The sequence below is a fragment of the Leuciscus leuciscus genome (assembly GCF_965113295.1).
Source record: "Leuciscus leuciscus genome assembly, chromosome: 15".
Lineage (NCBI taxonomy): Eukaryota > Metazoa > Chordata > Actinopteri > Cypriniformes > Leuciscidae > Leuciscus > Leuciscus leuciscus.
The window spans coordinates 12,130,038-12,156,825 of NC_138739.1; the positions used below are offsets into that span (position 1 = coordinate 12,130,038).

Genomic DNA, 26,788 nt, shown 5'->3' on the forward strand with positions numbered 1-26,788 from the left:
ATACTTCATTTTATGAAGTCTTATGAATTAAGTCTTTTGCAGCTGTCCTTTTCTAAAAGACTGATTTTTCTTCAGGACATACGGTAATTTAATTTATTAAAGAATCAGGAAGGCATTTTGTCTGCTTACATGAGTTCTGTTTCAACTTCAAAACAAGAAAAATCTGAAAATGTCATTGCAAATGGTGGTGCAAAACTCTATATATTAATATAGAAAATGTTTATCTTTTTAAAGTTTACTTTAAAAGTAGAAATGTCTCAGTAGTAGAAATGTGAGAGGCACTAAACTGTGTACATTCCCTTACAGATAAAGACACACTTCACACAACTGGTAACCAATAAAATGTCAATATTTGTCATGGGTTGCTCAGGGAAATGAGTTGAGGCAAGAGTATGCAGGTTTGATTAAACAAAGAATAATCAAAAACAACAGTGAAGGTGTGATGTGGAGTGCCCGTGTGAGCCACTGGAGGGCACTCTCTCCCTGCATTGTTTCACCATGGACTCATTATGTTTAATTATGTTTCAGTGGTGTTTGATTATGGGTCATTAAGTTCCTTATATAAGTCTGAGTGATCTCTGTGTCCGGTGCGAAGTCTTGTCACACTGTAAGCGTACATCTCTGAGCATTCCTCCCTGTTTGAGTATTCCGTGTTTCTCTGGACTCTTGAACCTTGCCTGCTTCTTGGACTGTGTATGAACCTGTGCTGCCTGCCTCGACCAAAGCCTGTTATCACCACGAGTTACTGGATTGCCCCCTGTTTAATTGTATGTCGGAGTTTATGTCTACTTGTGTGTGAGTTGAAATAAAGTGCTGCATATGGATCTGACTGCCTCTGTCCTATACGTTACAGAAGGAACAAGGAAAAAGGAAAATGTTTTATTTATTTTTTTATCAAACAGACAAAGTTAATGTGTCAGACTGCAATGATACATTGAACATGAAAAAACAAACAGCCTGGAGGTATAGACTAACCATGTAAACATGTTAAAGGGGTCATGGACAGCATTGTTTTATTGTTTTATATTGTTTATATTGATGTTAGTATTGTGACTGATATTTAAATGTTCCTCCTTCCAGCCTTCCACTGAAAGAGAAGCAATAGTCCAGAGGTCCAAAGAACAAATCTTTCATCCGGTTGACAGAAATATACAAATATATGGATGTCTGTGGTTTCCTACAAATGTAGAAGAACAATATGTTACAACATTATATAACATTGCTGAAGTAATATAATATACATCTTTACATTGAGAAGTGACAGTTCCTATGGATGTACATTTCGTGAAACAGCATGTTAAAACAATCACGTATTTACAATAAGATTGCACTGGTCAAATTGCCGTCATTAAAGCACATATTAGAAAAAAAACACCATAATGTCTGCTTATTGTATTTTAAAACACACAAATAAATGCACAAATAAAGGTACAAATGCCATTCTAAAATGTGACATCAGTATTAGTTTCAGTAAGTTAACACAGTGTCACACCGAATGCGACTGCGATAGTGAAACGATTGAGTCATATGCTAGTAGAATGTAATGATAACAACAACAACAATAGCATAGACTTCTTAGCTAACCGACCACAAGGATCTGGGTAGTTGAGGGTCGACAGCCATAACCACTTGTCCCGTGATATTAGGAGAAGAGTTCTGCCATTTCTGACGAAGTTGCAGACAGGGCAAATACTTCCGGATGAACTGTTTCCAGAAGTGATCAGCTATTACCTTGCTGTGTCGGTAGTGCTTGCGTCCCAATAGATCACTTGGTCCATACCGCTTGGAGCAAGAACTTGATCTGCTGGGGTACTTGATCTGCAGCCTGCCAGATCTCGGTCCAGGACATCTTCTCCAGCGTGCCCTTTTACCTCGTCCATGCTCCCTGCTCCCGCATGCCCACCATCCTGCAGGTCCTTTACTCTTCAGCACCAGCCAGCACTAATGGAAAATACACTAGGTTAAAAAATAACCACAATTATCAAAATACAAAATGTCCTGTAATACACACATGTTGCTTTATTGCTTTAACATGACTTTGCGATTGAACTCTGCTCACTGTAAGTGGTGTTGTTAGGCCTCTTCTAATCTTATGTTCAATGTAACTCATAGAGTGCTGTATAATAATGACAAACAACAGGATAAATAAATGTCAAGCTTGATGAGGATGTAGTCAAAGCATATCCTATACAGTCACAGTGTCTGAATCGCAAGATCTCAGTTGCAGAAAATGCGAGTCGTAATCAATGTGACCGTCCACTTGAAGATGAAGATGTGACATTTAAACTCTTCTGTTTCTTTGGGTTCAGCCATTTGCAGGCTTAAAGCAGCACTCTCGGGATTTCTTCGCTGTATTCTCGCTTTTTGCTCGCAGGTTTCTCTCTAGAGCTCCCCCCACAGCTTCGGAATAGATATTTGACAACACTAGCCCCGTTTACATGTAGCATTGTATTCCGATTATAACCAGGTGCAAGTCCAATCAGAATGAAAATGCTCCATGTCAACACCTCAATCGGAATAAAAATGCTCAAACCGATTGAAATTTCAGTCGGATTGAAGGGGGTGGAATAAACCTTTTCATGAACCGATCAAACGAAAGATTACACCATGTAAACAAGCTGATCCGATTACTTTGAGCGTACGTCTTTCTGCGCATGCCTGGTTTTGCGCCAGATAATTCTGTCAGCTAACATAATGCCTTCTGTTTGTGATCCGTTGTGGATTCAGATCACCGAATAAGGTAGGAATATTTATACCCGATGCAAAAAACTATGCACGCTAACCATTACCATAGTAAACATGGTAAATATGTACGCTTGAAGAAATCAGACAAATCATAATCCTGTTTTTATTTTATCTTTCAGTAGCCTATGTCTCGGACTATCCTCTTTTTCTCTGACTGAAAATATAATTGTATCCTTCTGGGAGAGAGTGCTAAAGCTCCTCAGGTCATATTTTTGCTGGCATATTTGTAGAAATGAACATTCTTTCTAAATGTGATGTAAATACGTCCTGTTATAGGCTACCTGTCGGAAAGTCTTTTATTTCCTGTCGTTTTATTTTGAAACTGTAGTGATGTCATTTCCTTTCCGAGCGCATCACATCCTCATTCCCGACTCCGCATTCTGTGGGATGGTGGCTCTCGTGTGCGTAACCTGAGCGAAAGTAAGTTTCATCCTGCACTAAGATGTAAATATTGCCATCGGACTTGTTTAGATGTTGTCTACTTTCACCTGTTTTCCTGTTAAGTATATTATACGCATGGTTTTGCTACTTTCGTGTGTATTTCTTAAGTTAATAGGTATCACGTGACTGTTATAAGCCTTGTTAGACTGGAGATTGTTTCCTTTATATTATTTCAGTCGTAAGCTGTATTTTCAAAGGCTATATTTAATTTCTTATGCCCTTTAGTCCTACTGATAAATCGTGTTTAGCCTCTGTGTCACCGTCAGACGCACCTAGAGTGTAGTTCGGCACTCCCTGGCCATGCGCCCCTCACGTGCTGGGCGCATGGGATGCAGTTGCGCCCGCTTCCACTAGGGGGAAGCGAAGACCACCAAATCCATTTAGTATCTATACTTTGCCTCATTAACCCTTTGTATGCCTGTATATTAGTTGTTTATGACTCTTTTCAGGTTATTTGACCAAATTATTATATTTCAGTATTCTGATTCAATGTTTATTATTGTATTGGATATTACTGTATATTTTTGTACATTGTGACTAATATTATTTCATTCTTTGTTTCTTTTATAGACCACACACACATACACATATACCGATTTGAACACCAATGCTTGTACCCAAACTTCAATAATAAAGTTTGCTGGAATAATTTCTCCGTGCCCTTCTCTCTGACCGGAGCCCTGTCAAAGGAAACTGTCAGACCAGTATTACCCCCTTCAGAGTGTCCCACTCTATCACACTACCAAATAAACAGAAACAGACGCGAATAAGTTGTGTGTCCTCTTTCTTTTGTAAACGTTCACAAACGTCATAAACGGTAAACCACTTTATTTCTGTGACGTGCAATTTTGACACAAATTAATTCATTATGATAAATGTATCGATTTTTATATTAAACCTGTGGTAAAACATCTATTCTTGGGTTTTAAATATTCAATTAAACAAAAATGCCAGCAAACAGTCGCACTTGTTTTGCGATCGATCAGGCTGTTTATAGTGATTTCTTTCTAATCAGTTTTCTGATAAAACTTCCTTTTTTGCATGTGCATGTAAACGGGGCTACTGTTGTAAAAACTCTTTGGTGATTCTCAGACACCAGAGGCTAGTAGATCAACGACATCAAAGCAGATGGGACATTCTTTAAAACGTCTTCTTCCTTCGGGTTCGAACAGCGTGAGGGAGCGCAATAATGACAGTATTTGAGCAGATTTCTTTTGGCCGTAAAGCAGTTGTTTACATCGCGAGACCTGATATCACGCGATACTTCCTGCCGCGGCTGCCGGCGGCCCGCCGTCTCAAAGTTGCAAGTGCGAATTTTCCGCTCACGGGCACCAGGGGGGTGCGAAACGACCACCATTCAACCCGAAATAAGTAATATAACCATTCCAATGACTCCGAAGCTGTTCAGTTAAGGTAAAAAAGTTACTTAGTTCACCTTTAAGTTAGTGAATAATGGACTATTTACTTCTGCACTTTGGTTTAAAGTAACTTTTTTTCTTTTTCTTTTTTCAAAAAATGCTTAAAGATGCTTATTATTAGCGTACACTGTTAGACTTTTCTGTAATTTCTACAGTTATTTACTTTAAATCCCCCAGTATTATACTGCTATTTCTCTTTACAGTAAATAACTGTGATTCCAATTGCATCATGGGAATTTTCTGTGACGTCTAACACCACATACAGAGACTTACTGTATTTTTTAAATGTGCTGTATACTACTGTATTTGACGTAACTGCCTCTCTGGCTGGCACCATTCCACCGTGCTTTTTATTTCCTAATTTTTGCCTTACACCACGTGTCTACAACGCTATAATAGCCAGAGGCTGTCTATATTGGACACATTGAAGCGACCGGACCTTTAAATGCAAACCTGTTTATCCCTTGTAAGAACTAGTGCGAGCGCTTGGACTCGTATCGGACTACGTCTGAAATATAACGGCCGCGGCGCATCACTACACTGTCTGGGATTTGTCGTGTCGCGTCAGACAGACATCCAGTGTAGGTAATGGGGTCTGTCTTTTGTTGGATCGCGACGTTCGTGTCTGGCCCGGGGAAGAGACGGAATTCACTTCACCGAGAGAGAGAGAGATCAGCAAGCAAGGTAAAAAAAACAAACAAAAAAAAAACATTCTGTGTATGTTGACAGGATTGTGCCCAGTTTAACGTATGTTATAACGTTAACGTTAGCCTAACGTTACTCGTCGTCAACATGGCGGTAACGAACTTTACCATGGTAAACTGAGCTAACGTTTCATTTTACACACTTTGTTAGATTATTGAATTGTCGAGTTAAAATATGCCAACGAGCAACGCGTTTACATTAACAATAAATGTGAATAAACTAATGTGAAATTCTGTTTATATCTTAATGTTGGCCTACTGATGAGAACCTTTATAGTTTTAGCATTAGTTTGCAAACTATACCATATTATAGTTTTTTTTTTTTATGGAATTTAATATTTACTTCCATTTTTGTGTTTAAAGGCAACTGCAACAAAGCGCCAATTCGCGCCAGTGACTTAGCAAGATTCCAGAGGTAGGCCAGCCCATTTGTGATATATTTTGAGAAGTTTGCTGAAATGATTAGCATACACTATGTGAAAATTGCTTTTGAGCCACTGGTACAGACTAGGTAGCTAACAATATCTTATAAAATCTCTATAAAATTGGCTAACTTTATATCAAATAAGTGACCTTTGCATTATGTCTAACTTTATTACACAGCAAATGAACCAATCAGAAGATGGACCATTGTCTTTGTTCAGTCTCACCAGATTAAATGTATCCAGGTAAGCACTGTAGTAAAACTCTCACTAAGACCAAATCTAGCATTCTAAACAACTTAAGTTTATATTTTTGCATTATTTTTATATTTTATTAGCCAGCGACTCTACCATTGCAGTTCCACCTGACTAGGAAGGTCCTAATATCAGCGCACAGGTGGGTTAACTACTGTAGGAAGGAGAACGATCATCACACAGTGATTTCTTGCATGTATCTTACTGTGTATTTGTCTCAAACAGGTACTCCTTCACTGCAGACAAGCTGAAATGGGCTAAAATCATCTATTTCAGTCGTTCAACTTCTTTCTATGCATCTCAGCATTTTTGGACAGAATTTAGGATTTGTAAGTATTAAAATTTAATCTGGCATAATTTAATTTAGTTATTTTGTATGCTATTTATTGACAAAAGCTGTTTACAAATATATATTCTTAAGTTTTTGTGAAAATAATAATAAAAATTAACAAAAAAGGTTAAAAATAATGTGACACTAATATTCTCTCTCTCTCTCTCTCTCTCTCTCTCTCTCTCTCTCTCTCTCTCATATAGTTTTGGAACCGGGATCTCCTCTGAAGGACTGAGTACATTTGTGTTTGTGGGCACGCATGCAGACCAGGGAACACTCTGATGTTGTCAATCAAGTTCTGAACAGGAACCAATCTTTGGAGAAGTTCATTTATTCACAAAGGTGGACAAAAACATTGTGTTGGCTTTTTAAAGATTATTTTGATGATGACTTTTACTCCTATGCTGTAGAAAAGATGGAGTAGACAGTCAGACATTGATAATAATAATAAATGTTTCTTGAGCATCAAAGAGACTTCTTTCAAAAACATTACGCCACTTAAATACTTCTTTTGGCCCCAGTGTACATGAATCCAACACATTTTTGGAAATAAGTGAAATTATTTTTAAGGTGGGGTTATGTGTCTTGTATTGTGAAAAGAACTGTGTTTTGTCCTGTTTTGGACATTTCCTTTTTGAATGCTTAAAAATGTATTTATATTCTGCAGTTTTATGAATGTAATGGTTGATATTTCATTATAATACTTGTATAAGCTAAACAACCAATGACTCTACATTCATTTAGTCAAATGCTAATGTTTTGTTTATGATTTTATGTATGTTTTCAAAAATGTTTGCAGTGAAGGACAGCACATAATGTGTTAATTTAACACGTTTACACATCTTTGTGCTAACCTCTCTGACATATTTACTTTGTTAAAATCATTAACACAAAAAATGTTGTCTCTAAACTTACCCATTAATGTGTAAAAATTTCACACATCATTTCCAGCATTGGCATGTTTATTTTGTGATATATATGAAATGTTTTAAATAAAAAAAATGGTATTTTGTGATAACTTTGTCTAATTGGTTTGTATGAAAGTAGTACTTATGTAGGATAAAAATACAATTAATCATATATCAAAATTATCAAATCTAATTTATATTTAGTACAAATAAAAATAATTACAGTAGTGTACTGATTAGCTTAGTTTTTACAGTAATGCACTGTACTGATTAGCTTCGTTTTTACAGTAATGCACTGTATTACACAAAACTGAAATACGGTTTGGTACTGTAACTCTTAATTACAGTAACTTACTGGCAACAGTGTTGCCAGTAAGTTACTGTAAAAAACCCTTGAAAAGTCTAACAGTGTAGCTAGCGAAAACGGTCATATAGGGATTGTCAAAGTTTTTTTTTTTTTTTTTTTTTTTTTTTTTTGTCATCTACTGAATTTTTTCGTCAACGATACCAGGGACACCGAAACACCGGGGAACATGAAATTTGGTGGGCATGTAGCCCCACTAGACTTTTACGGAAAAATTTCGTTTGGTCCCCGGGGGCCACAACACAACGGAAACAAGCCACAACACAACGGAAAATCTACAACACAACGGAAATAAGCCACAACACAGCGGAAAATCTACAACACAACGAAATAAAGCCACAACACAACGGAAATGCTCCCGACCACTTGAGGGCTCTCGGAGTTAGTTTTCCTAGCCATTGTTCTATAGAGTCAGCAGCCCTAATATATCAATACCACGATTAGTTTTAACAGTGTATATCGACATAAAATATTACTTCAAAATAACCTACATGAATTACAGCTGTGTATTTGATTTATACTCGAGAACGCTTGGACGCGCTACCACAGCGCATGATCCGTAAGGGAACGTCTGGCAATTCCACCAAGTGGTTAAAACGTATAATTTATTATAATATAATTTGATAAATAAAAATAAAAGCCATTTGGTGAAATAGGAAGGTATTGGCACAATTCCACCTATAATAAGTCAGTCTGGTCACTAGGAACCACAAGCTTTGTGACATGAAAAAAAAAACTTGATTTAGGCCTAATGTTTGCATAAAAAAAAAAAATCTTGTACTGTGCATACAGGGAGCTATTGGCACAATTTCACCTGTTGTAAGTCAGTCTGGTTAATAGAAACTACAACCTTTGAAACATGATAAAAGAAAAAAAAAACTTTTACAGAAATTTCCTAAAAAAAAATATTGTTTACTGTAAATACATGAAGGCTATTGGAAAAAAGTCACCTGTATTAAGTCAGTTACTATCAAATACAATAAAGCTTTGGATTTTGAACATGTCTGTTTTTGAATGTTAAAAGTAATTTTAATTAATACAAATTATACGTTTTAACAACTTGGAGGAATTGGCAGACGTTCTCTCAGGGATCAAGCGCTGTGGTAGCGCGTCAAACTAACTTTATCGCGCTCCGAGAGCCGTCTAGTGGTCGGGAGCATTTCCGTTGTGTTGTGGCTTTATTTCGTTGTGTTGTGGCTTATTTCCGTTGTGTTGTGGCTTTATTTCGTTGTGTTGTAGATTTTCCGTTGTGTTGTGGCTTATTTCCGTTGTGTTGTGGCTTATTTCCGTTGTGTTGTGGCTTTATTTCGTTGTGTTGTAGATTTTCCGTTGTGTTGTGGCTTAATTTCGTTATGTTGTGAACTTATGTTTGCTTTTTAAATGCCGTTGTGTTGTGCACTACTGGGCCACCGTAAACGTCACACACACACATGCAGGAATACAAACAAACGAAAGCATGCACAGACACTGACATCCACACGCACAGACACACACCCATACACACACATACAAATCCACGCGCACACACGCGCACACACATGTACGCACGCATACATACACGCACAGACACACACGCACAGACACACACACACAGACACACACACACACACACACACACACACACACACACACACACACACACACACACACACACACACACACACACACACACACACACACACACACACACACACACAGACACAGACACAGACACAGACACAGACACAGACACACACATACACAAACACACACACATACACACACACACAGACAGACATGCACATACTACTACTTTTTTTAGGTATACATAAACATGCAATACAGCCAAATTGCTCCACGTCATTTATTTTTGTGGAAAGCCAGTGCAGGCCTGAGCGGCGGTCATATTTTGTACCGCCATGCGGTACATCTAGTTTATTCAGTGATGTGATATTCATGGTGAAATAATTCTAGGATGGTAGTCTCAGCATGAAGAATATGAAAGATTGGTTTCTTTGTTCTGTAAGAAGGTTCTGTCAACATCTGTTCTTCATTGTGTAGACCTCTAGGTTGTGGGAATGGTCTCCTATTCTCCTCTATTCTAACACAGTATACGGGTCCTCTTGGCTGCAGAAGTGCTAGTGGCAAGCTAGCCAGAAACTGACATGGACTGGTTATTCAATGTATCGTATTCCTATATGATGGAAGTATGTACTCTTATTGGTTACTTCTGTGTAAAGTCCCCTCATGTTCTTACTACATATATTTAGACTAAGTGCCAATAAAGTTAAGAAAACCTTCTCCTTCAGCACTGGGTCATTGTTCATTCAACTGCTAAATGTGAGGACTGGAATGAGGCTTATATAGGGACAGAAAACACATAGTGTAGGCCTAGCTTTTTCAGTAATCCCTGTATAACAGAAATGTTCTAAAGAAGGATAAACTAGCTCTGCCATAGCATTTCACTGATCCTTCATTTATTATAATGTTTTTTGGTCAAGAAATTAAATATGCTGCTGTACTTTTTTAATGTACTCAAGGTTTATTTTGTAATGTACACAATCATAGTACATTAAATTATATATAATATATAAAAAATTATTATATATAAAACTATATTTTAACGTGTATGTATGTGTGTGCCTTAACATTTATGTTTATTGATTTCTGCACTTTTTCATATACTTTGAATACTGAAAAAAAAATGCTTTATAATACACTAGTGTAATGCTAATACATTTCTAATGAGCTAAAATGCTATTGAATGCACATTAAAATTAAGCTTCAAATATAGTCTAACTGGTTCAAGAAGTATATATTTTAAATGCATTGTAAAGGTATTAAGCATATCTTGAAATACACTAAATATACTTAAATCTGTTTCAAAATAATACATTTAATGTGCACTTAGTATACATTAAATATATTAAGTATGTCCAAAAAAAAAAAAAACACAATTTAAATGTATTTTCTTTTGTACTTCCGAAATAACTATTAAAAAGCATGTGGATCTATGGTAAGAAGGATATTTCCACTAGTTGTCTCTTCACTAATACAACCCACAGGAAGTTTAAATGTCATGTGACATGAACAGGTGATCTGCACCTCCATCACTGACACACCTTCATCTACTGGTTGAATAATCATTACATCTGACTCCTTCATTAATCACTGTTGTCCGTCAGTATTATGGAGGTTTTATTGGAAACCTGACGTGACTTTTAAACACTGGACAGTGCAAACATGACCTTGACCAATTTAACTGGTTGATGGGAATTTCATCACCCTTATTTGTTGTTATATATTTTAGATTTTCAAATATTCAAAATGGAAAACATTACTGATATTTCAAAGTAGTTTGCATCACTGGATGTTACTGTCAGTCGTTTAACATTTCTTTGGCAAAGCAGTTGACATCATAAATATTTTGCGAAATCTCACTCTCTTTCAATGTTAAACTGAGTCTTCGCGCTGGAATTCACGTTTTGCCTCTGCGAAAAGATGAAAAAATGAGTTCATAAACAATTACGTTCGAAAATGGTTCATTATAATTAATTTATTTTATTGTGTGGATATGAAAAGAAACAAAATATGAAGTGGTTGATAACTTGTCATTTACACTGTGAATAAAAGCAAAGACAAATAAATTAAGTAAATGGATATTTTTCCTTCAGTTAGTGTTGGTGAGATGCAAGACAATCCAGCAGACGAGTATAAGAGTAGTAGAGAGTTTTATTGAGGATTACAGACAGGTGGAAAACATCTGCATCTTTCTTCCCTCGTCTGTTTTTGCTCATTCACTACTCCCATTAAAAACGTTTTTTAATGCTCAAAACTTAAATTCAGTAGACTAGCCGAATCCTGCACATGAAAAGGACAATTCCACAGAGACATGCATGAAGAAGTGCAGAATATACCATCAACTTAAATAAATATTGTAAAGATATTTTTAACATTATGCTCATTTAAGGTAAATGTTGAGAGACAGTGGAGATATTCTCGTTGTGTGCTGCTCTTCAAAAGAAAAGAAAAAAAACTTTGTTCCCCTGATTTATGCTCAAATATAATTATGAATAATTCTGTTGTGTTCATGTTCACAGCTGTGCTTCATTATAGACTTCTCAAACTGTGTTTGTTTACAGCACAATAACTGGTTAAAAAACACTGCACATTAACCTCTAACTGAAGAGGTTTTTATTCATTTTTTAAATTATTTACATATTATAATTGTTATAATTTTTTTGGCTTGATTGTTTTATTTTTTCACTTGAAAAACAAAGAAAGACAGAAAATGAGAAGTAAACAAATGATTAGAAAAGTATTGTAAAGCTCTCAGAGGCTCTATTCAGCCAGTCATCTATCAATTAATTTGGCCTTCATCATAATGTACAGGCCAGCCTTCTGCACACCCCAACACAACGTAACGAGTGGGATTGGACTTTGTCCCTCTATATTCACAGTTTGGGGGTCTCGACCCACTTTTGAATTTGCATGTGATCACAGGAAAAGGCTGGTTGCTCTTAAACAGGTTACCGCTCTGATGAATTCCTGCTTTGCCACAAACTGCTTTAATCTGTTTCTTATTTGCTTGTATGAAGGTGTTGACATCTTTGCAGCCTCCGTCAGCTCCAGTTATGTCTCTCTTGCTGATTTCACTGGTACACTTCTGCACACTCATATCAGGACCCAAATGCTGATTGAGGAATTTTTTATACCGGGGCTTTATATCGTCTGGTTGACCATGAGTGGAGAACGACACACACAAGACCAGCAGCAGAATCACAGCAGACTGATGAATCTCCATGACCTGATGAACAATACACACATCAAAACACCTTTACTGACATTAGACCTAATAAAGCAGGCTGTGATTAGTAAATAAAATGAGACCCTTCCTTTATTTTTACTTGCACATATCTTAGTTAATTTAAACTGACCCAGCTCTGCACGTTTTCTACATAGTTGATTTCAATCCCTTTGTTTTCTGTATTTGTGTAAACGTGTTTTTGACTGTTCTTTGTTTCCATCAAGTCCATTCCATTGAGTCAAGAAAAATGTATATCGTTTACTTGCTGATTAAAGTTATTAACATTTAAAGTCAAGGTCAATCACAAACCCCATTATATTACCCCAGAAAACATTTTCTCAAAGTATGTTGCTTTTTAATACTTAATATTCAATGCTTTGAAGATTATTGATAGACCACTTTTTTCCCCAATTTTTTTTACATACATGTTATAAAAATATGAAATGTGATCCATGTGAACTGATACTCACAGGTTGCAGTCTATAGTCTGAGAAAGTAAACCTCTGGTCTGTATTACGATGCCCCTTCACAAAGTCCAAGCGAATGCAGTCAGGCTTGATCTTGGTATCACGACACTGGCTTTAAAATGTCCTGGTCCACTCAGGCTTTGATCCTCAGGGTTTAAATGGTTAAGCACTTGCAAATCAAAATGTGACGTTTACAGTGAGCAGCCAATCGTGAGACGCGTGCAGAGTTACACAGTGATATACTTCTCTGATAAAGATTAAAAGATAATAACGTTAGAAATAATTTAAACGCACTTTACCAGGAACAGGCTACCGTGAAAGATTCAGAGAACTGCTGGAATAAAACAACAAAATGTATCATTACTAAAGTGAATTAATATTAGTCCATAACAAGGGTAAAAGAGAACAATTGGATTAATCAAAACTATATGACTTTAATATTCTATGACTCTCGTCATAGTTTATATTAAGAGTAAAGTTTGTAAAAGTATTGGGGTCTTGTATCAGGTTAAAGATGTTTTAGACTGTTTTTCATTGCATATGTTGTACAATTCCCTAATACTCCCATATTTTGGATATTGCACAGAAGTCTGGGGTAATACATACCCTAGTAACACAAGATCTCTGTTTTTGTTACAGAAAAAAGCATTAAGGATTATCAACAAGACAGGCTACAGAGAACTAATAGTTTATTTGTAAATTCTCGACTTCTAAAATTCAAAGATTTGGTTGACTTGAAGATTTAGATTTTTATGTGGAAAGCTAAGCAGAGAGTTTTGCCTATGGTCTTACAAAATTTATTTACTCTTGAATCAGAGGAAGATGGCCATAGAAGGCAATATCATTTTAAAACTCGTTTTGCACGTACTACACAAAAACAGATGTGTTTGTCTATTTATGGAGTTAAACTATGGAACACCTTGGACTATGAACTGAAGTGCTGCAAAAGTGTTTGTAAATTTAAGAATTTGTATAAGAAAAAAATACAGGAATGTTACAAGAAAAATGATGACTAACACGCTTAAAATGATGATAATTAAGTGTAAAGATAGGTATTACTGAAAATATTTGGTGTTTGGGGTGAGGATTGGGGTTGATCCATTTATAAAGTAGCTGGTTTTTATTTTATTTTTGATGTGCACAAATAATCGACAGGTACTATAAGATTTTCTTCTTCCTGTTCCTTTTTTTTCTTTTTCTTTTATTCATTCATGCACGTAATGAATGAATGAATGAAGTTATGTATGACTTGTGCAATAAAAAAATAAAATAAAATAAACATCAGTGACCTCCAGGGTTTTTGACTATCTCTAAAACTGTTTTGACTGTGAAGTGCTACTCTTATAGTTTGGAGATACTAGAGGAGTTGAGTTTGATTATGTCACTATACTTATGGCTGATATGTCCAATATCTCTATACAACATCCAGAACACAATCTTCCCTTGAATAAGTTTGGGGTTTACCTAAGATTATTAATAACTTTATAGAACAGAATATCAACGTTGGCTAAATCTAAGCCATATATCACTAAATCCTACTTTTTAATGCAGGCCGCTGTTTTCTAAAAATGATTGGGCTTGTCGGAAAAATTTTTTAATGCACTATTCACTATTGGAAAGTCACATTATATCTCAAGTATTGTTTATTTTATCTCATTATATCTCGAGTTTGGTAGTCTTGGGAAAACTTTGTTGAGATTATATTTTCTAATATATGATGACTTCCCCTCACAACATAAACATTGTACAGTTAAGAAATTAAATAAAAGAAAGCAGTTTGTTCTGCTTACATTAGTTCTGTTTAATCCAATGATAACACATAAGGTTCCCTTTCAGTCGACACGTCGACTACGTCTCGGTTCCCTCCTTCAGGGAGCGAGGGTTATATATGTAACTGAGACCTTTTTTAAGTTAACATGAACTAAAAATCAACAATACTTCTACAGCATTTATTAATCTTAGTTAATTTCAACGTTTACTAATACATTATCAAAATCAAAAGTTGTATTTGTTAACATTACCTAACATCAGCTAACATGAACAAACAATGAATGGCAAAGTTTTAACTAACATTAATAAAGATTAATAAATAAATACCATAACAAATGTGTTGATCATTGTTAGTTCATGTTAGTTAATACATTAACTACTGTTATCAAATGAAACCTTATTGTAAAATCTTACCTATCTAACAAAAAATCCCTGACAAAAAAACTCTCTATACATTAACATTAAAGAAGATTTGATAGACTTTTCTTAAAATTTATAGGCTAAATAAATTGGACGTCTCAAATGTAGAGAAGCAAGAAGCATTAAACTGTACATTCCCTTACAAAAACACACTCCACACAATTATACATCAGTATTATAGTGTCATCCTTTGAGGTTTTGTGTGTTTAACCTGTTCAGTCAACCAGAACACTGACAGTTGGACATCGTTCATAATTTGGTTTGATAACAAAGATCACATGCCATTTCATTAAAATTACTTTGCATTTTTAATGGAAGATACTCAAAGAAGAAGATAAGAAACACGGTAACACTTTAGAATACTGTTCCTTCATTAATGAATAACTACACACTCAAAAAAATGAAACGTTGACTTTAATTAACTTTTACTTGTCAACAGGTTCCACATAACTTAATTATGTAAGTTGAAAACAAATATTCAAGGTTATCTAACTTAATGGGGTTGTTTAGGGAGAAATAATATTTTTGATTTAAGCCAACTATTATCAATCAGTTTTGCTCAACAAGAGACATTTGAGTTTAACTAACTTAAGTCAGTTGTGTTATATGGACTAACAAAATTAGTTTTTACTAGTTAGGTTGAATTAATTAAAGTTCGTCAACAGGTTCCACACAAATTACTTAAGTAAACTCCACTTAACATTTGTTAGTTCCTTTATTCAACACAAGAGGTTAACAACAAGTCTTACATTTTAGCTTCTGTTTTACAAAAGAGAGAAAAAAAGTTCACAAAAAAAAGTTACAATCTTTCAAGTGTTTTTGAAAAGCAGGCCTTTATGTTAAAGTCCACAAACTTTTTAAAGTGCTCAATGTTAAAGGACAACTCCAGTGAAAAATGAACCTTGGGGTAATTAACACATGGTTACCAAGTCGATCGTTCCCTGGGATGAGTTTTCATGATAATCGAATGTAAAGAGTTTTATTTATAAAAACAGATTAGCTCATAACACTAGTATATAGGGCATATTGTCAGTAAAAACAAATCGCTCATTATTACCACTAACAAGACTCAAAATAGCCTCACACTAACACGGTAGCATAATGAGGGTCCCTACATACAAACCGAAGCATTGCGAACTTTGTAAGTCTACAGACAGTTTAATAAGAAGATACTTTATAAAGCCAGTACATTACGCATTTACAGGCAAGAGCCATCTTGGAAAACAGCCTCGACTAGTCAAGCCACGAACGCCCTGCTACGTTAGATTTCACAAACGTAATTCCTATCGACGTAGCTCACGTAGCACGGCGTTCGTGGCTCGACTAGTCGAGGCTGTTTTCCAAGATGGCTCATGCCTGTAAATGCGTAATGTACTGGCTTTATAAAGTAATTCACTAATTAATTCACTCAGTTTAAGCATCACACTATGACAAAGAAACATGTCACATGTCACGCAACAGTGGTGCGTCACAAAAAAAAAAAGAGAGGGCCTTCATGTTAAACGCCACACGCTGTTGGTTCACTTGTACAGTTTGTTTTTAAGCATCTGTACCTTGGTTGAGAGTCTGGTAGCATCCAGCTGTAGAAATATTTTCTGAAGCACCTCAAAAAAAGCTTTCAATTCCTCAGGATAACTTAGGTTCATTGCATATATGACACCCATTAAGAGCGCACATGCAGAAGCGATGTCTCCCAATTCGTGAAGCACTTCCACACCCTCAATTACGATTCCAACATCAGCTGGAGTGGTGGTGGCATCACCTCCCTCTACATTAACGATGTAGATGCCAAAGACCATTTGATCAAGGTCCCTCTGGACAGCACAGCCATCTGAATCCTTTCCACACAAAAAAAAGGACAACAATGAAATCACCAGCCAATTACATATTTCCAAAGAGCTCATTTGCATTGCAGTTTTCTCCGTTAATGTTTTAAAATAGTGCTTGATTACTAACTTTTGGTCCAAACTGATTCCTTATATTCACTGGCCACTTTATTAAAGGTGGGGTATGTGATTTTCTTTTTTGACCATTTTTTCAAAATCACTTGAAATCCTATTCCTAACCCACTTACAGCCACTGAGTTAGAAGCACTGAAATGAAAATTAAAAAATGTAATCATCTGTGGAACGGGCAGGACTCGAAAAACTCCAGCCAATCATTTCCAAGGCCACAGAATCCTTGGACAGTCAGTGCATCAATCAAATGGTCGTACCATACCCCCCTCCCCCCATGCCCCTCTTCGAACGGGTGGAGTCAAGGAAAAAAGGTAGGACCTTTTGAGTTGTGTATTTTCAAAATCTGTCGGCTGTTTTGCAAATCACATACCCCACCTTTAAAGGAGAACTTGGTAACTTTTTTAACTTAATAAAACTGTCTAGAAATCATTTGGATGGTTAAACAACCTGTTCTGGTGATATTGGTGACTTTCCCCGCTCCCCCCAGCGTTCCCAGGCGTAAAACCAACCTTGCAACTTGGCCACTACCGTCCCGGCAAGATAGAAATTGGAAGTCTCGTGAGAAGCGAGAACTAGAACGAGAACGAGCGCGAAACACTAATTGCTTTACGGCATTTCGACATAAACACACACGCATGTATGATGTATTACCAGATTACCCACCTCGGTAGTCATAGCTCCACACGATACAGTTGGCTTGCTCCGATCGAAACAAACGCACATGAGCAGCGGTAGAAATGGAGAGGAGGCTGCCACAAGTGAGTTTTTTACGACCGTGTTGTGAAATATAAACCCCCCCCCCCCCCCCCCCACAGCTGTAGGGGGAGCTCGTGGGGAAAACATGCGACAACTAAAGGGAAAATCAGCGAATAAGTGACTAGAGTTCGCTAGAGTTACCGAGTTCTCCTTTAAGTACACCTGTATGATCTGATGCCATCTAGCAGCTCTGCCATAAATTCTACTTTTATAAGATTATAATTTTTATATTTTTAAGATTAAATGCTCAGAAACCTGATTTGTCTAGACCAAAATTTCCATTCCTACAAGCCAGATCCCACAATGTTTAATGGATATTTTTATATTCTTAAAAGCCCTAGGATACTGTTACTGCTGCAGACATTTTTATTACCTACCAGATACTCTTTGAAAAGACTGCTCGGATCTTCATTTAAATAGATACAAAGTGCCCTGAGGAGGCACTCCCTCTTCTTTTCAACAGTTTCATTCTAAGTAGAAAAAAAAGCAGCATCAACATACATAATATACAAACCTATTACACTTCTATAATTATGTGAAATGGGTGAAACTTTAAAGGAATACTCCACCGTCTTTTCATATTAAACTATGTTATTCCCTTAACTAAGACGAGTTGATACATACCTCTCTCGTCTCAGTGCGTGCACTAAATCGCTCTGGCGCGCGGCGAAACTTTGTTCACTCAGTTCATTCAATACGGGCCAAGCAGAGAAGCTACCAAACACCTCCACGGTTTCCCTATTTAAACACAGTTACTCGCGTAGTGTAACTCGACCTAGGACGGTGACACAAAACAAAACGTTGCGCTTTTCTAAGCGTGTAAAATGGATAACTATATTGTATGGCGGAATACCATAGCAACCGCTTATGAGCACTTCGACTTGGCGGAGTAATATCTTCACTCGTGAAAAATCCTCTCACCGGCCCCCGCTCCCTCTGGTGAAGATATTACTGCGCCAAGTCGAAGTGCTTACAAGCACTTGCTATGATATTCCGCCATACAATATAGTTATCCATTTTACACGCTTAGAAAAGCGCAACGTTTTGTTTTGTGTCACCGTCCTAGGTCGAGTTACACTACGCGAGTAACTGTGTTTAAATAGGGAAACCGTGGAGGTGTTTAGTAGCTTCTCTGCTTGGCCCGTATTGAACGAACTGAGTGAACAAAGTTTTGCCGCGCGCCAGAGCGATTGAGTGCACGCACTGAGACGAGAGAGGTATGTATCAACTCGTCTTAGTTAAGGGAATAACAGTTTAATATGAAAAGACGGTGGAGTATTCCTTTAACTATAAAAGTAGGCACATGTACAATAACCATTTACTTATACAAACATTATCAATGATTGTGCAATTAGTCAATTTACCTGTGCAGTCGGAGCAAAGGTAAGGTTAATTTTCTTTCCTTTAGATCCACCCGTCTTCTTCAGCACTCTTTGGAGCTGATCAGCGTAGTGGTCAAGTTGTGCAAAAAAACGTTGCGACGAGGGGAACAGTGGTAATCCTCATAAATTCTGCTTCCACCTTTAAATAATGTCCACAAACAACCTGTTATTGGTGTATACTAAAATTTTTGTGAAAGGACCATACATTTCTGTATTCTATATGTCTTTCACACTGTCATTTAATGCATTATATAACATTGATTATGGATGTTTTAAGAAGCAGTTTATACCTCAGGCACAGTGAACAGTCCTGGCCATCTGGTCTTGACCTCTGCAATCATGGGGTTGTCTCTGACTACCTCCTGTCTCCTATACGCAAAGGTATTGGCCATCTTCTCCTCGATAACTGCATTGTTGTGTTTTTTTTTTTTACTTCGGACAACAGTGAGACTCTTTGGCCTTCAAGGCTGTCCTGGGTCTCTCCATCAGGATAGGGGGGACAGAAATTTACTTCTGCCTTTACAAACAGAAACAAGCTACTCAGAACTTATAAATGAAATGGTCACGCAAGAAACAGTATTTACATTAGTATATGTTGCAGATCTTACCTGTTGTTGTGAGTAAAGCACCTTGGCCGGAACAGAAAACACCTTTCATTAAGGACCTGAAAAATGGCAAAGGATAAAAAAAAAATTGATAAAAACTTTGTGAAATTGAATTAATCTGAACTGAAAACTGCAAACAAACAAAATAATCACACTTTTGAATTTTCATTGAAAGTATCACAACCACTGTTATTACATGGCTTGGTTGAATTCTAATGTTACAATGCGGTCTGTTATGGGATAATGTATAGCGAAGCAGTTGTTATAGCGAATACCACCCCACCTCGCCATACATTATCCCACTTATTACATGGCTACCTACCAAATAAATCAATAATTTGACTCAAAATATTGATTTAAAAAGGAGTTTATTGATTTAAAAACGATTGTATTGCAACTAGAACTAGAACTCTCGAAAACTAAAGCAGGCCAAAAATAAAGAACATATCTCTTAGAACAAATAAAAAAGATTGATACTGGTGGAAAAACAAATATCCTCCTACCTTTACCAGCCGTTGAAAGGATAAGACGTCCCTTTGTCAAAACAAATCGAAGAAAAACTTCACAGGGAGTCACTAAAGTGTGCTGAGCTTTGCCCACGTGTAGTCTGATGCGTCTTGCTCTTCTTCTTCTTTGGGGTTTCATGGCAGTTTGCGTCGCACTATACTGCCACCCTTTGGATGTAAGAATTTTGTACTTAACATACATGGATTGTGTTTAGACAACGCGTTAGGATTTCGTACAGTTAAGTTGAGACAAAATAAGTAACGCACTATTAACTTTCTAGTAACTACTATTTACTAACAAGAAACTCTAGTAACTACTAACAAGAAACTCTGATCAACGAATTAGTAAGTAAAAGTTGAATGTGATATTCACTATTAGCTAATCAGTAACTACAATTTTTCATTGTCTGAAGACTACTAAGACCTAATATACAGATCATAATTAATTTTAATAATGCATAATGTACAGTATAATATAAGGTAACGGTAACACATTAGTAATGAATCAAGTGGTACATCCTTCTGTAATAATTTGGATCAATATTCTAAAGTGAAGTTCATGGGAACACACCAGTAATGACAAAATCCAAATCCGGTTATAAAATTAACATGAATAAAATGGATCATAATGTGAGTGTTGCGTTTAATTTATCTCAGTTAAATAAGAAAGATATGTAATTGTATCTGAATCCTAAAAGAAATATAGCTAATGTTCTGGTTCTGTAATTTAGACAAGATCCCAAACTCCATGAATTATCAGCTAATGCCGAGTTCACACTGCACGATTTTCAAAGTTGGGTCACTGTTCTTTTCACACTGCGTGACCATCTGGGGCATCATTCAGTCCCTGCTGTGTTCACACTGCACCATGGATCAGCGACAAGAGGTTTCACACTGCATGACTTTACAAAAGAAAGAATCGCCGACAACTTCTGTCTGGTCCGCAAACTACGTTTCACAAACAAACAAATGCGAGAAGTGATAAGGAAATAATGCAAGATCACACGTGTGTGACAGCGGAGTTCTTGCGCGAGACTGAAATTGTTATTAAAAATGATAGCCTGCAAGAATTTTTGATCCAAATTGTCTGTGCACTGATTTGCAGCGAAAAAAAGAAAAAAACTGATTGTGCATGAGGAAATGGTTGGGGAGACAAGGATGGGTCTTTCACGTCTTTGATCATTAACACTGTGTGATTGTCCCTCACATGCAGTGAGCATTTGCATTTGCCTATGCATTTGCCAATGATTTCCGGCATTTGTCGCCGACCTCCCAAAACCTGTCGGCGAGCGAAAATCGGGCCTAAAATCGTTCAGTGTGAACTCGGCATATATGTTATTCTGTCCCTTCAGTTATACTGAACAAATACATGTCACATTAGACAATGAAGTTGTAGGTTGTGTTTGAATAATTGTATCTTATTTATCTGAGGTAAATTAAACGCAATAGTCATGTATCCTTGATCGATGAACAACCAGGATGCGAGACGGCCCAACGGGCGGTTGAAATTTAAAAGGCTGATTTTCGTGCTTCAGGGCAGTGACGAGCACATGTCATAAAGTGATTGTCCTGAAACCCTACGCACAACCTTAAGCAATGGCCCTGAACGGTAGTATAATGTCAACATTGTGTCAACGCTGTAACAACCTTCACTACACAACTAAGTTACCTTTTGACCATGTTGTTAAAACATTGTTAGAAGGTTGGGTACGCTGTGCCAATGTTCTGTGTTTGCTGGAGGGTTACCGTTACCTTTTATTATAAATTATAAATTATCTATTATTCATGTTAATTATATAACCGGATTTGGTAACACTTTAGTCATTACTAGTGTGTTCCCATGATCTTCACTTTAGAATACTGATCCAAATAATGAATAGTTGCTTTAGAAGGATGTAGTAACACTTGATTCATTACTAAAGGGTTACCATTACATTTTATTATAAATTATGCATTATTCATGTTAATTATGAACCTGTAGTCGTTCTCTGCGGGAGGTATGAAAAATAATCGTTATTATTTAGCTTATAGTGAACTAACACATTCAACTGAGTGTATACTTACTAATTTGTAAATCAAAGTTTCTTGTTAGCTAATAGTAGTAACTAGCCTGGTAATACCAGACTCTGCTACTTCGCTTTGCTTTGTAGACAGAGTCTGGCATGGCACAATTGAAAAGTGTTTTCTTTCTCGCGGGGGGGGGGGGGGGCGCTTGTCCGAAGTTTAAAACCATTGGTTACCCGTAAGCCAATCACATGACGTTTGGTTATGGCGTGTGTTATGCGCATGCTCAGCCGCATCTAACTTCCACTGTAAACACATGTATGATGCGAAAACTAAACCATCGAGCGAAATACCGGAGTAAACATGGCTTTGCGCGACTTTTGCAGATTATTTGTGAAGTAAATCTATGCATCCACGGTACAATCAGCGTCTACGTCACGGCTCTCAGCCCGCCCTCTGTTCGTTGATTGGCCCGGCCGTCCGAAAGCCGGTGGAAAACTGAAAGATAAGCTGCTATCTCAGACTGACTACAGAAGCGAAATAAAATTGAGCGGAAGTAGGAAGTCTGACGTAGTCAGGCTAAGTAGTTACTAGAGCGTTACTCATTTTTTCCTGTGTAGTTATTCATTAATGAAGGAACCGTATTCTAAAATGTTACCAGAAACTATGCATTCTTAGTTCACCATACAAGAAACACTCACACTGTGAGATTAATAAAGCCTTTTTGTAGGGGAAAGTCTAAGAAGGAAACAAAGTAATTGTGTTTCAGAGGAACCCAGAGGAACATTGTATTGTCCAGAGGTTGCTCTCTAATAGGAAACCCAATGACGTTCTCAGTTATGATCCATGCTGATGATTTGACAAGTTGAGTTTTAATGGATATCTATCTTTAAATCTATATTGTTTTTTAGATGCAATACTATCATGGAATATGAATTAAGGTCTATTAAAGGCTAGCAGATCATTACAGTATGTATTTTATGTGCCAAAAACAATTGTTTGATAATGTCTCCCTCACACTCTCCCGTTACAATGAAATATTCACTTTATTAAGTATCCTTAAGTAAAGTTCAAGTATATTTTTTCTTTTTTTCTTTTGTAGTAAGTATTTTAAAATCAGTGTACTACACTGTAAAACCCATAAGAGTTACTTTAAGTCTAGGCAATTTTGAGTACACAACTAGTTTACAACTTACATTGTACTGCAACGCTACAAGTGAACTTATAGGTATCCTGATAGTTTACAAGTCAAATACTTGTAGCACATTTTTGCCAGTCTGGCTGAATCTCTCATGGTTTAAGGCACTGAAGCACGACTTTCATAAATTGCAGTGAGCACACTAACAGAGACTTGCTCGAAGAAGAGAATGCCACTGAAATATAGCATTATTCACTGTTATATCATTAACATTAAATTGTTAAACTTAAAGAAATATTTTTATTTATTATTTTTTAATAAATTATGTTTTGCACTTGAAATAACATCCAAGTTTAAACAACTGCATAAGATAAGAAAGACAAAAAATCTAATCGAAACAATAGCAAAGTATGAAGCTATATGAGAGACAATATTTAGTGTCCCTGATTCCTCTGTATCTTGAGTGTCTCTCCCCACTTTCTAATTTACAATTGACCATAGGGAACAGCTTGAAACTTATAAACAGGTTTATGTATAATGAAAAATAACGCTTACAATTTAAAAGCATGTGGATCTATTGTAAGAACCATAACAGGTGAATTACACCTACACTACTGGTATACACCGCCATCTACTGGTTTAATAATCATTATATTTGGCTCCATTCACTGTTGTCCGTCAGTATTATGGAGTTTTTATTGCAATCCTCACGTGACTTTTAAACACTGGACAGTGCAAACATGACCTTGGCCAAATTAACTGGTTGATGGGAATTTCATCACCCTTATTTGTTGTTATATATTGTAGATTTTCAAATATTCAAAATGGAAAACATTATTGATGTTTCAAAGTCCAGTTTCTGTACACCTGAGCTTCTTTATCTATATTTTTAAAGCTAGGGTAGGTAATCCTGTTCAGAAACACTTTTTTTTATACTGGGTGAAATGGTCCTTCCATCCTGAGAGTAGTCAATACATTATGTGTTCAGAAAAAGGAATGAAAACAATCAGACCTCTGTAGCAGCTGCAGGACAGTAAAAACTCTGACCAATCACTGCCACTCGGTCCGAGTGTAAAGAACCAATCAGATGCCTTCAGAGCCAGTGTCAATCAAGTTCGCGTACGCGCTGATCGCCCCTCTCTTGCACAGCGCGCCGCGTACCATCATTCAAAATCAAGATTGCCGGTGTGCCGAGCAGCTGTGCTAATGGCGGACAAACAACCAAAACTACCAATTTCTCGAGTGGCACCTGCTCATACAACAAAGACAGGTAAACTGAAAAAGACCGATGACGATAAACAAGCCCGTCGGAGCCCATTGACTCAGTGTTAAAACTCTAGCCGCATAACATACAGATAAAATGTCACGCACTGTGCAAAGCAACAATTGAAACCTGCTAATTCACTGGCTTATCATTTTGCTAAAATAATGTACTAGCAAACCTTATTTAGCATTACATATCGCTAGAATAATTATTTACATAGCCTACTGCAACGTTAGTTACCGTTATATTATCTTACTAGCTATTTATAACTCATAAAGAGTGCAACGTTATAAAGTTACATTACATGTATTGCATAATACGTAATGATTTGAGGACCAAGTTTGTAGGCAAAGTATGGGCAGGCCAGTCAATGTAAAGCATTTTGTCCCTACCAGTGAATGTGCCATAACTCTTTATCCGTCGTCATCGGTGACCCTGCATGTTTACTAGCCTGCGCGTTCACGGCAGGCTCCGCTGTGGGGGGAACTTTACATAACAAAATACATGTTTAACATCTAGTAGGCCTGACGTTATATGTTATGAATCTTGCACGAAATTCATCTTCATCACAGTGCAACTAATGGAAATGGAAAAACGTGTATCAATGCAACCTGTTTTTAGCTTTGCCTTAGTTATAACTAGCTCGTTAGCGAATCAAAAAATATATAAACTTTACCAATATCGATATGATAGCTTGATAGTGAGTAGGCTACTAAAATACATCTTATTTGTTTATATTCATAATGATAAAGTTAGATTTATTTATTACATGTGATTCTGACATGATGCTACATGCACTCCGCTCGTCTCCGGTAAATAATGCGTCTTCCAGCTCAGCTGTCGGAGTCGCGCGTTCATGTGTTTTGGGGGCGTGGCTTTGGAAGGACCCCAGAAGGGAGAGGGTGGACTGAATGGAAATAATGAGCTGTCTTTAAAACAGTCGTTAGAGGTCTACATACACTCGATTTTTATACTTTCTTTTTCAGAATACTTACATTTTAATTATGTATTGATATATACATAAAGTTTAAACAAATTTGAAAAATACGTTTTTTAGACCATTCTTACCTACCCCAGCTTTAAGATCCTTATTTCTGACGTAGATTTATGTTGTTGATTACAGCATAACTGTGATTCTGCATAAATATCCAGAATTTTAGATATAAAACAAAGGATTTCTTAAAAGTTATTTTGAAAAAAAAAATCTTTCTTTTAGGCACACACAGACATCAAGATTCAGTCTATGCATCTCAACAATGGTACCGAATGTTCAATTAGGAAAAGTAAATTACATAGACAATTCAGATCATAATTTATTCATACCGCAATGCATGATGGGAGCCATTAATGAGTTGTGATTGGTGGCAGCCTCTGCAACATGCTTTATTATTGTCACCATTGTTGAGATTCACAGGCTGATTATTGATATCTGTGTTTCTAAATAAATTCATTTGAAAGTCTTTTGATCAGAACAATGTTTATTAGATATTTTGGATTATATGAAAAATACTGAAAATCATATGCTGTAGAATCACAGAGCTGCTGTAATTAACAGGTTAAACCAAACTATCTCAATAAGTTTTGTTTTTCGGATCACAACATGATTATGTCAAGACATAACCAACACCATCAGATCACATTGTCTCTTTGTTCATCTGACTGTTATAAATCAATAACAGCAGACAAGCAAAATTTAAAGTAAACATATAAGGGTCAAGAATCCAACTAAAGCAAACACTGATCACCATAATGTTGACTTACAATTTGAGATTTTCTCCTTCAGTGATTCTGCTTGTTAACATCAGGTGTCTTCAATAATGCTCAATCATCACTAAATTAATCACTTAATTATCTCATTAACTTTAACATTATTGAGTGTTAATTTAACACTCATATTTTAACACTTTACAATCTTGAGTGTGGACTCATATACACTCCCAGGAGTGTTAATTTAACACTGGAGTTTTTGCTGTGTAGCATTTTTACAGTCTTTTACAGTTAAAATCACAATACTTTTTTACAGTGCAGTTATGAAAACTGCTCAGTAAAATGCAATGGCTGTTCTCAAACTTATTGGTTTGATTATATCATGTGTTGTGCGTAGCATACACTGTCATTTTATTTGCGAGTGAGTTCATTAAAGG

General features: G+C 36.5%; 1 protein-coding gene and 3 long non-coding RNA genes across 6 annotated transcripts in view; 2 read left to right on the forward strand and 2 right to left on the reverse strand.

Moving 5' to 3' along the window:
- LOC309476343 overlaps positions 1-26,788 on the forward strand; it is a 216,821-nt gene that overhangs the window by 25,664 nt on the left and 164,369 nt on the right. The gene's annotated exons all lie outside the window — the stretch shown is intronic.
- Positions 3,119-7,268, forward strand: LOC309475940. Its single transcript, XR_014197898.1, has 4 exons — positions 3,119-3,165; positions 3,757-5,819; positions 5,912-5,976; positions 6,069-7,268. It is a non-coding gene; the product is annotated as an uncharacterized lncRNA (long non-coding RNA).
- Positions 11,597-26,788, reverse strand: part of rnasel2 (ribonuclease like 2) — a 44,444-nt gene continuing 29,252 nt past the window's right edge. Inside the window, exons 1-2 of one of the 2 annotated variants that reach the window (XM_082139601.1) lie at positions 12,845-12,968; positions 11,597-12,374 (exon numbers count right to left, since the gene is read on the reverse strand). In XM_082139601.1, coding sequence (XP_081995727.1) covers positions 11,928-12,371 — 444 coding nt within the window. In that variant the 5' untranslated portion in view covers positions 12,372-12,374; positions 12,845-12,968 and the 3' untranslated portion in view covers positions 11,597-11,927. Of the gene's footprint in view, positions 12,375-12,844; positions 12,969-26,788 lie in introns of those variants that run through there. The other variant, XM_082139600.1, reaches the window with a different exon arrangement.
- On the reverse strand, positions 16,437-20,478 carry LOC309476356. 2 transcript variants are annotated; one of them, XR_014198047.1, is made up of 6 exons: positions 20,236-20,478; positions 19,736-19,791; positions 19,418-19,644; positions 19,110-19,266; positions 18,123-18,215; positions 16,437-16,869 (listed from the first exon to the last, which is right to left on the reverse strand). It is a non-coding gene; the product is annotated as an uncharacterized lncRNA (long non-coding RNA). The 2 variants fall into 2 exon arrangements; XR_014198048.1 differs by lacking the exons at positions 19,418-19,644; positions 19,736-19,791 and having other exon boundaries at positions 20,236-20,446.